Raw genomic sequence first — 12,041 nt, forward strand, 5'->3', positions numbered from 1 at the left:
ACAACCCTAATGTACCCAAGAGACTGTCATATCGGCCAGGCTCCGCTTTATACAGCTCAAAATTCTACATAGAATCTACTATCCATGGCTAGCACTATACCGATCGGGTAAAATCACAGACCCAAAGTATCTACGCTGCAGCCAAGAGGAGGGTACTTTCTTCCACGTACTATGGGACTGCTCACACATCAAATCATACTGGCAACAATGCTGTGCTACACTGTCCAGAGTACTGGGCTGCACTGTGACCAGAGATCCAAAATTGATGCTACTGGGTGTAGAGGAGGAGAGTGCAATGTCACACACGGACAGACTCCTGTTTGCAACCTACCTCCACAGCACTGATCAAACGCAACATTGCCAAACTGGGGGGATCTAATGTAAACAATGTTTGTGGTTGTCGGTGCAAACTAATAGATCAAGGTCCTTAATCATTTGTTAATTATTAAAGTGTTTTAGAATCTTAAGGTGCGGGGGAGAAAAAATGGTTTGGCACAAGACCAATGTTGCTGAAAGTAGAAAGAATGAGAGGATCCAAATTGGGAGCCCTCCCGTCCCCTGCACACTATATAATGCTGTCAATAAAGACATACAGTGAATTGCGTTCAATTTCACAGATACGGAATGTTCAATTCTGGTAAATGATAATCTCAAATACAAAAAGGTAGAAACATTTAATTCAAAAGAACAGAAATAAATCTAATTCAATGATTACAGTTGACTCTAGGTCAATTGGCATAAAAGGCAAAGGAAAACAAGGAAAAATATCCACAAATTAAACTGTGCTTGGCTAACGCGTTTCGAGGTAATTCCGTCTTTTTGAGCCTAGTAGCACTGTGACACAGTTGAGGTAGTTAGCAGAAAAAAAACTATTGTGGGTATATTTTCCATAATTGTGTATAGCTAACATTACGAAACACATGTTAAGAGACATTGACCAGCAGTAGTGATTGTCTAGCAACAATACAAAGTATTGAGATGGTTATCATATGGCAATGGCATGCTGTTCATTCAATAAGACGATCATGGTAAGGACAAACATCATGCAGTTACAAGACACTGTTTCAATATAAGCGGACCCGGTGAGCACCAATTAAAAAGAACATTAGTCAGCTGGGTGGTAATAGTGGCATTAAATTAGTGCGGTATCTATAGGAATGATCACTTGACAGGAAACAGCCTGTTAAAAAGGTTAAAGGATTAGAAGTGTGAGGAGGTGAAATATGTGTATATATATATATATATATGTGTTTATATATATATATATGTTTAAATTAGTTTTAGGGAGGCAGTAACTCATCAGGCCGATAGTTGTATGGTAGAAAATAGGTTTAATAACTCGCATGTCTCAAGAGATGGATAGTAGTGTCTATCTCTTGTCGTGAGGCGGAACAATCCTTGCATCGAAGCGAATAAAATACCAATGTATTCAACTGTGTTAGGTAAACCTAACTACGTCTGTAAAGGTGAAAAAATAAAGAAAAGGATCCATTTCAACTGACGGCTATTAAGTGACTGATCGGTGTATACTAATACATAATACTGCCACGACTGGGGTTATGGAAATCAAGGGTAAAATGAAACTCACTCATGCAACAGTCCCCACGGGCACTTGAATGCAGAGGAATCGTAGCTGAGAATTTCATGAGCAACGGGATATGCTTTTTTTATATTTTCTTGCAAGTCCGTAGTATTCTGTATGCTCTAAAGAGAGGGGATTTTCCATTAGACCTGATGCGGTCTAATGGAAACTCAGCGGCAGAAATGGCACAGGACGTGCCGGTTGCTTCATGAGCGGTCATAGAAGCCGTTACTTAATGGATGTATTAAGGTTCACTGTCCTACGGAAAGAAGTCGTTCCCATGCAGTAGCCCTTGAACGATATCTGTAAGGAAGCAAACAAATTTAGATGCTGGTGGGATCGCTAAGTAAGCGCCTCTAAATGGTATGTAAAGACGGAATGAATACCTGTTGCCAAGTAGCGTAGGCTGTTTCTGGTACAGGTTGCACTCTGGAGAGCGTGGCGGTTGCCACGGTGATCAAGATCAGTGTATCACGTGGTGTTGGCTATCATGTAGGGCTAGAAAGGTCAAAGGCTGAAAGAGTAATAGAAACTAGAGGCGGACTGAATGCAGTAAGTGACTTGAGTGGGTTCCATGTTGAAAGGGGTACTCTAAGCTAAATAACCATACGAATTCTAAACAGCAAACTAATGCTCTTGATTGGTGGGGGATCTAATGTAACCCCGGAACATGTTCAATGGATAAATGATGTAGATGCATGCATAGCGATGGAGCAGCGTGTGTATGCGGCCAGGGGTTGCCGTGGGAAAGCGGACAAGATCTGGGGAAAATGGGAGAACGCTCAATAAGGCATTGGAAACTGTACGTCAGATGCTTCAATACATCTGCCGCGAAATTGTGAACCTGTAACACCCTCATTATCTGTGCTGTTGAACCGGGGAACCATGATTGGTTAGAATGTTGAGGTTGATGGACTCCACAGGAGTCAATGTTTATTTGTGTTATGTAACAAAATCAATAAAAAATGTTTTATAAAAAAAAATGGTGATAGTTCAGTGCTTATTGTCACCAGCTAAAATGGCTCTGCCGCCCTTCATTACTGTGAGCCACTCGCTTCTCTAGCCCCTACAGGGCACCTCCCCTACAGCCACCCTTCTACGTTATCATGTATCCCTAGTACATCTTCCTCAATCAGAATTGCTTTGGAGGGTGGAGGCGGTGTGGCAGGGTACTTGGATATACATCCCAACACTTGTAGGTACGGCTTTCAGAGCCACCTACAGCCAAAGCTAAAAATAATAATTCAAAGAGGCAAAACCTTGTTACCACTGTGATTGGCATACTGCACCATATCAGAATGTTTTTTTATAGTAAGCTGTATATGTTATAGCTCAATATTATACATATGTCCCATTCAAACTGAGCGAGCCAGTTACATGGTTGGAATTTAGTATTTATCGTAGCCAGTGTTGCCTAATTATTTACTGTTTCTCTCTCAGATTTGCTGAATGCCCTCAAGCCTGATTATGTGGCACCTCTTGTCCTGTGGCTTTGTCATGAAAGCTGTCAAGAGACTGGTGGTCTTTATGAGGTAAGAATGTCGGTTATTTGTATGTCTGTTTACTTACTTCACACATTTGGAGTTCATATAATTGTTTCTGGCAACAGAGCTGGTTGTTTTTCTTTGTGCTGTGTATGTAATGAATATAGTGAAAACCTTGGTGCTATGACATACCTTTTAGGTAAATAAGACAATGCCATTCTTTATCACAGTAGCAGAGCGATTTGTTGCACATGCAAAGGGAAGAGGCATCAATACCTCCCCTGATTTGATCTCACTGAGTCAAGCGAGCAAGCCCAACTTCAGTGGCGGTTTGCATTGGGTTCCAAACCCCAAGTTGCTTCTCTGAATTTTGGGGATAATTTGGTGCATTTTACAGCACAATTTTTCTAAGAAAGGAGTTGCAGGATTTACAGTCTATTTTGAAGAGGCACACGAAAGAGGTTTAGATACTTTAAAGGCCAGGCCAGGCCTGCCACATTACATAGGGGCATTTCTGAAAAGCATCAAATCGTGGATGTGCCCATCAGAAAACTGTGCACCAGAGTTAAATAAAAACAATATAAACACTAGCCTAGAAAAGTGTCCTATGCCAGGTTCACAGTGCTGCATCAGATTTCCTCAGCTACTCTGAAACAGGTTCTGAAATCTGATAAGATTATCCAACGTGGACTATGACCCAATTGCCGAACCCAAAAGCAACCTGTTAAGTTCCCTTTACAGTCCACGTGCCTCAGTCTAGCAGGTTAGATCACTTTTGACATCGGGGTCGACCATCTCCAACTGCTGGGGTTCTTACCTTTTACAAAAGCGATCTGCTTCTTTTTTTACCAAAAAATGCCATCAACATTTTAGTTAAACGCTTTGTCCCGGGAGCCCTCCTGTCATTCCTATTTGTTATTTACGTCTTTTGGTCAAAGTCGGTAAAAGAAAAAAATTCAGACCACATAAATGCTACAATGATAACTTTGTAAAAGGGGACCCGTTTATCTCCAACCGAGTACACTATATTTAACTCTGGCTGAAGTATCAAGAAGTCATACATGCTTTGATTGAGGTAGGGAGAACTGTATGGTTAAAACACACAGGCTAGAACGCGTGTTCTTTTATTAAGAGCCTGTCTCAACCATTGTTGGAGCAAATGTTTCCAATTCACCATTTTTACAAATGTTCATGGTTAGGCACAAAACGTGATGAGCAAATTGCTTGTCACATTCTTTGACCACCAGTGGCTGCCTGCAGTTCTCCTTATTCAAAAAGGTGTCTTTAGTGGTCAAAGGGGGCCTTGCTACCAGCTCAGCGAATACACATCCATGCGTCTGTTGCATAACTTTGCATCTGGTGCACACCTAATGCTTGATTGGACACTGGCCCACTGTACCACTGAGGGTTGCGGGCTGACACCTGCCCTCCTGCCATGTTGGTACCATATACACGTTTCACTGATCGATAGATGTGTGCATTGCCAGGTATTAGTCCATGCTTATTGTCACTAGCTAAAATGGCTCTCCCGCCCTTCATTACTGTAAGCCACTCACTTCTCTAGCCCCTACAGCCACCCTTCTACATTATCATGTATCCCTAGTACGTCTTCCTCAATCAGAATCGCTTTTGAGGGTGGAGGGGGTGTGGCAGGGTACTTGGATATACATCCCAACACATCCTTACTATTCATGGCCTGTAAGAATATCATTGTATTTTCCCTTGTTCACTCCCTTGCCTTGAAGCGCTTTGAAACACATTGTGTATAGGCGCTATATGAATAAAGTATCATATCATAGGTTTTAAATTTGTGTGTGTTGGGGGATTTCTATGGTATTTTTTGTATCCGTGTGTTTCTTTGAGTGAGATTGGTCAGTGGGTATGCAGCTGACAAATGATACGTAGATTCACCTTTCCAACTCAAATTTGCGCATATCTGCACATACACAACATATTTTAGGATGTAGTCTCTGTACGGGGATGGATCAATGTGTTTAACTTATCCATCGAGATCATTGACAATCGGACACAGACATCCATGTGTGTGGTGTTGTGGTCATTAGTATTTTTTTTCTGGTGTGGGGGGTGGGTTGTTTGGCTGCGGACAATTTCTCTAAAACATTTTGTAATGTGTATGCGCTTGGTTGGGTGTACTACACTCACTCGCTCTCTCTCGCTCTCTCACATACTCTCTCACATACTCTCTCACACAAACTCTCACTCTCTTCCCATCCGCTGTGTGGTCCTTTGCTGCACTCTCTCACTCTTTTTTTAAAATGTTTTTTTTTATTTTTTTTTTGGTAGTCGCACTGAATCTCAGATTATTGTCTAAAGAGATAACCCAACTGATGAACTCATCAAGACCATCTTTTGTCCCAGTGCACAAGAAAGAGATTGTCAATATACCTTTCCCAATCGTACAAATAGTTGGCAAAAGGATTGTAAGTGTCATATAAGTAAGGTCACTTCAAATCTCTACATACAGATTAGGGATACTGGATACCATCATGGCACCCATGGGCGTACCGCCGAACTGATTATAAAATTGTTCGTTAAGCTGAAAAAGGTTATTGGTGAGAGGCATGAGGGCACCATATAATGCATTCCTTTGAAGCCTCCCTTGATGGTTCCTTGGCCGCAGTCTCAGAGACAATCTGCTGTGATCGTCCTTTCTTCCTTGTTATTCATCCTGCCTGGATGATGTATGCATGAGTGATGTCACTTGTGGAATGCTTGCTGTATGCATGGAATGTTTGGGTATGAATGGGTTCCACCCCAGGTGTTGAGGTGCTTATGACTGGGATTCATGGCTGTGAGGTGTGTTGCATGTTGTATGGTGTGGTATGCTTGTTACAGTAAGGAAAGGAAGTGTTGTGATTGTCCTTTCTTCCTTGTTATTCATCCTGCCTGGATGATGTATGCATGAGTGATGTCACTTTTGGAATGCTCGCTGTATGCATGGAATGTTTGGGTATGAATGGGTTCCACCCCAGGGAGTTGATATAAGTGAGCCTCGGTGGTGGGAGCTAGTGGGTTTATGTCCTGTCCTTCCTATTCTCCTGATGAGACTGATTACAACTGATGAACTTGTGTACCTGAATAAAGAAACTGAAGACTTCTATCAACTTGACAGTGTTTCCTTTTAATAATAATAATAATTATTATTATTGTATGTATATTTTATGTATAAAAGCCTAACCACCTGTCATAATACAATCCTAATGACTTCTTGTTTTGAAATGTTAGCGTATAGTGATTCAATGTACATGGTCACAATAAAGATGTCCGTGTATGCTCTGAACCCAGTTGATCATTTGGGTTGTATCCTTAACATATGATCTTATTCTGGGAATAAACTGTCTCAGGAATAAAATCAGCATATTTCCATAATGGCTCCGATAATAATCCAAAACCGGAAACAATTGGTCTGCCAGGATGGGAGTCCAGGTTTTTATGTATTTTGGGCAGGATAAATAAGTGCTTCTAACATCAAAGTAGTATCATTGTATACTTAAACGCAAACAAATTCTTTTGTTTTACACAATTCCTTTATATGTGCATTATAATGTGTGACTTCATGTAGCAGTCTTGAGTAAGAATTAAGATTTTGCTTTACTGATCGCACACTAGATGACATCTTTTAGGAATGCCTCCATTTATATTCCACATTAATTAAGTCTTGCTGTCCTCCAGCGCTTATAATGGAGTAAACTCCTTTCAAATTTTTCCCGTCGTGTAGTCGGAAGTTTCCCTGGAAGGGATACACAACAGGAAACTACATGTCGATCATGTAAGCTATTCAGACTCAAACCAATTAAAGATCGGCGTTCGACGCACTGGGCAGTTTATGCGATACAAGCTGAAGCATCGTCGGAATACCCCGCTGGCGTGGTGGATTCTGAGGCGGAGCAGGACAGTCCCTGTGCCATAAGTGATGTTGAGGAGATATCCGATTGGAAAATCGAGGATTTCCGGGTGCCTGTCCCAGCTCCGGAAGGCAGGCGTCCTGCATTGCTATGGAGGCTTCCTCTGGTGGCAAGGGCAAAAATATGAAACACACAGTGGGGTCGGGAGCGGCGCAAGAGGCGCTGACACAAAAACAAACACAAACACCCACCCCGCACATTTCAGCTCACCTGTCAAAGTGGTAAAGCATTTGTGGAACCTGTCCCTTCAGCAGGCGGCTCGGCACCTCAGAAAACCTCTGCACCCAGTTCTCAAATTTCAGCACAAGTTTATAAGCCCAAACATACGCCAAGCAAAAGTGGTTCAGCGCCAAGAATACCTTTAGTCACCAAACCAGCCGCCGAAACAGACTGTTTCGGGGCCTGTCAAAACACCAAGGTTGGGATACACTGGAGCCTCCTCCCCATTGGTAGAGGCACTTCACAAGAAAAAACACACCGGGCAAGAGGAGGAAGTAGTCGTTCCTCTCCAAGACACCCTGCCTGGTAGTCCTAGGATAGGACTAAAGATACATTTGAGAACACTATGAATAGGATGGCTTCTTTTATGGAGTTCTTAGAAAAATACCCTATAAAGCACAACGCCATCTCTCCAGAGGAATGGGAACCCCCATCCAAAATGCCTAGATTGGACAAGACTCGCTCTTATGAGGAGTCTGTTATTGAGCTAGATACAGACAAGGATGAGGGAGCCTTTTTAGAAAATGGCGCTGGCACAGAGTCTTATAACCCAGATGATTATACAGTCCCATCTCCAGACGCCACCACTGACCCTGTTTCTTCCTCACCTATTGAGGACCAGGTGCTTTAGAATGATCACCTCGGAAAAGTTGCTGATTTCCTTAAAATAGGTACTCATGATGAAAATTCTGCCGAGCATAATAAACGATGACCAAGCGGGATTCATCACGGATCGGCACACACAAGATAACATCAGAAGGGCAGTAGACGTCATAGATGCTGGGCGACGAACACAACTGTCATTTGCAGTGGCCGCGCTGGACGCTACCCAGGCCTTTGACAGCATGGACTGGTGCTAACTGAAACTGATCTTGGAGCGCTTCGGCTGTGGCCCAGAATTTACCAAGATGGTGCTTGCCAATTACCAACACTTATCAACAAGTTTCAGGATCAATGGACAGAGTACAGAGTTCGTGAAGATCAGAAGGGGCACTCGACAGGGCTGTCCCTTCTCCCCTCTGAATTTTGCAATGGCGAGGGAGCCATGTGCAATGCAGTTCCGACAGGACGCTCGCATCAGAGGAGTTATAATTGGTCAGGAAACCCACAAAATAGCCCTGTTTGTGGATGACATTATGCTCTTCATGGGAGACCCAGAAAATCCAATGCCCAGAGCGATGGCTCAGCTGGAGGAATTCAGACAGATCTCGGGGTTCTCTGTAAACTTCTCCAAATCAAAAGCTATGAACATTACAGAAAGGAGAGAAGAGACTGAAACATTGGAGAGGTCATTCCCGATGGGCTGGGTGGAGGGAAAACTGGAATACTTAGGAATCCACATCACTAAAGAACCACGCAAGCTATATCAGGCAAACATAGTCCCGCTGTGGAAACAGCTACAGGAAGACATGCGCAGGTGGGAATCTCAGGAGCTGTCCTGGTTTGCCCGCATCACAGCTGTCAAAATGACGGTCCTCCCTTGTCTCCTTTATGTAATAAGATCCCTACCAGTGCCCATACCGCCAGCCAAGGTCAGAGAGTTGCAAAATGCGATATTCAAATTTATATGGCGCAGTAAGAAACCTAGGATCCAGAAACGAATCCTAATGCCCCCCCCCCTCATGGGCGGCCTGGAAGTTCCAGAAATTGACAGATACATTCTGGCAGCACAACTAGCACCAATGCTGAGGTGGGCAGAACCAGAGAACCATAACGGGTGGTGCAGAATTGGACAAACAGCCTCGTCGACTCCCATAATAGTCCTGTTGAGCCTGAGAAAATAAAACCGAGAGAGTAGAGGTGCGCTACTGGAAATGACGAAATGGTCACTGCAAAGCTGGGACAAAGCCCGGAGAAAGAAACACATTGCGAGTGGAATGGGCCCATATACGCTACTGATGCACAACCTAGATTTCACACCTGGTATTTGGCGGGTTGGGCAGGGGCTGAAACTATCTACCTGAAAGACATGTACAAAGACAGCTCCCCATTACGCTTCACAGACTGCAAGCAGAAATTCAGTATAGGAGAATATGAGCGCTATAGATATGCACAAATAAGGCACTGGATTACCCACCCAACAGTGAAGAGAGCGGGCACGAGAATGCCATCAGGCCTAGAACTGTCACTGCAGGAAGGCAACACAGCAAAGGGGGTCTCCAGACTCTATAGACTGCTCTCCAACGACCAGCCGACCGATAATCTCACATACAAAATGAACTGGGAAAGAGATATACAAGAGTCACTAACAGAGGAGGAATGGAACCAAGTATGGGCACATGCACACAGCACCTCCAGATGCACCACGATAAAGGAATCCGCTTACAAACTATGCCTTAGATGGTATATGTCCCCGAACCGCATTCACAAAATTACAGTCATATTCGCCAAACTGCTGGAGGAACTGTGGTGAGAAGAGAGACTTATTCCATATGTGGTGGACATGCCCTAAAGCCGTTGCATACTGAAAGGAAATACTAAGCCACATAAAGGACATTTCAGGGGTTGAACTGCAGAGATCGCCGAAGAAAATTCTCTTAGGAGTCCCTAAAGAAGGAAAATATGCAATGTCAGGAACGACAGCCAAGCTTATCACTTACCTATTATCAGCAGCAATAATGACCCTTGCACAAAACTGGAAAAACAGAGGGCCCAATTTCAGCATGCTGGTGGATCAAGATCTGGGGAGTAATGGCTACGGAGAAGATATGCGCTATCAGCACTGGTAAATATCTGAGATTTCTAACTACCTGGATCCCATTCCATGAACATGTGCAGGACAGAGATGCTCATTTCTTCAAACCTCGCCTGCTCCGGAACACGCACGTCATCTGAAATCCTCCAGACATAAAGACATTGAAACACTAACGTCGGGAAAAGACTCTAAATAATCTGAACTATAAAGTGTAAAATAGAGTTTAAAGTTTGGGAGAAGAGGGATTTACAGGGGACGGGGGATAAAGAGGAAGGGTGAAGGGGGGCAAAGGGTGAGGAATTGAAAAACTGAAAACCCTTGAAGGCAATGCGAACTCCTACAATCTATTAGATATGAACACAAGTAAAAGCAGAACCTAAATGATTTCTGTTGCTAAACGTTATGTTGAAATTACCTGTATGTCTTCGAACCAAAATAAACCTGGTTTAAAAAATAAAATAGGTACTCATGAGTCAGAGGAAGACACTATGCCTCCTTACAACTTTGCCGGTCCGGAAAGAATGGTGTAGGTAAGCTTGCAGGCACATTTGTTTCCGGACAGGTGGGACTCAAATGGGAATGGGGAATGACTTTTTCCAGGGTCTGGCTTCAGGGACCGCCCCAGTGATTCCCCATTGCCAGTTATTACCGGCACGGCTACCGCCAAGTTGTAATGAGGCCCATTGACTTTGTTGACGATATCCATAACAAGAAAAAAACGAATAGGTCAGTACATCCTGTCACTACAATCAGTTTGACGACGTCTCCTACCCTCCCTTTTAAGGGGCACTTGACGCCAGATTCTCTAGTGGTAACTACCACCACCAGGAGATATAGCACACTGTTGGCTACTTCAGAAGCACCACCAGATAAGGCAAGCAAGAAAGTATACACTCTGGGGAAAAAGGTTGCAACCTCAGCTGTGGTCCAGATGCGTATTGCTAATTATACAACCCTTATGGCTAGCTTCTAAAGAGCACAATGGGGTTGGGTCGGTTAGATAGTCGGATGGCCACCGGATTGATGATCTTCTCTACCGTGTAAGGACCCACAAAACGAGGAAGGGTCTTGCGAGATTCCAGAATGGCAATATGCTTGGTGGACAACCACACCTGCGAACCCACAATATAAATGGGGGCCTGCTTTCTGTGCTTGTCGGCCTGTTTCTTGCGGGAGACAAAGAGATGTGCTTGTACCATGTCTTGTATCCAAACCATACAGGTGGCACTGTCGTTAGCCGCAGGTACATAGGTGAGCTTAGGTAGTGAGGCCCGTAACATCCAAAGGTGAATGCCAGCATATAGGCAAAGTAGGGTAAGGTCCCACAGCAGAATGCTTGCCAATATTGTATGCAAATTCTGCAGTACTAAGCAAAGACACGCATTTGCTATGGTTCTGTAGTCCATAACAGCATAGATATTGTTGTAACGTTTCAGTCAAACGCTCAGTTCGCCCATCCGTTTGCAGGTGGTATGCTCATGAAAGTTGGTAGTCGATGTCAAGTAGATAAGTAAATGCCCACCAGAAACTGGCAATAAACTGCACGCCACGATCCGAAACAGTAAACAAAGGGATATCATGGCTCTTGACCACGTGATTGGTAAACAGTGATTCCAGTTTGGGTGCCGATGGAATACCCTGGCACGCAATGAAATGCCCCATCTTGGTTAATGAATCGACTACCACTAGAATAGTGTTCATGCCTGTACACCAAGGGTACCTCATTTATGAAGTCCAACCACACTGTGGGCCTCATCACGACTTGGGCGGTAACGGTAACGCTATTAGCGCGGGCGGTATTAGCCCTACCGCCGAACTCCCCGCCGGATCACGAGTTCGGCGGTAATGTAAGTCCCCATTCCCCACTGAGCCCATTCAGGAATGCCCCATTCCCCATTGGGCTCTATGGGGAATCTTCGCGGTAATACCGCCGGCGGATTTCCCGCCGGCGGTAATAGCGCAAATTTTCAGCGGATTTCCCCCCAGCTCAGAGCTGGGGAGAAATCCGCCAAAGCCCTGATTCGGCGGACCCTTAAATCCGGCGGTAATAGCGCTACCGCCGGATTTAAGGGTTACCGCCGAAGTCGTGATGAGGCCCTGTGTGCCTAGGCGTCGTCGGTAGGGTCATGGGCTTT

At 44.2% G+C, this 12,041-nt stretch overlaps 1 protein-coding gene across 1 annotated transcript in view; it reads left to right on the plus strand.

Moving 5' to 3' along the window:
* HSD17B4 (hydroxysteroid 17-beta dehydrogenase 4) overlaps positions 1–12,041 on the plus strand; it is a 1,724,715-nt gene that overhangs the window by 541,385 nt on the left and 1,171,289 nt on the right. Inside the window, exon 9 of the mRNA XM_069625564.1 lies at positions 3,023–3,114. Coding sequence (XP_069481665.1) covers positions 3,023–3,114 — 92 coding nt within the window. The remainder of the gene's footprint in view (positions 1–3,022; positions 3,115–12,041) is intronic.

This window comes from Ambystoma mexicanum, chromosome 6p (assembly GCF_040938575.1).
Source record: "Ambystoma mexicanum isolate Mex_15411 chromosome 6p, UKY_AmexF1_1, whole genome shotgun sequence".
NCBI classification, from domain to species: Eukaryota; Metazoa; Chordata; class Amphibia; order Caudata; family Ambystomatidae; genus Ambystoma; species Ambystoma mexicanum.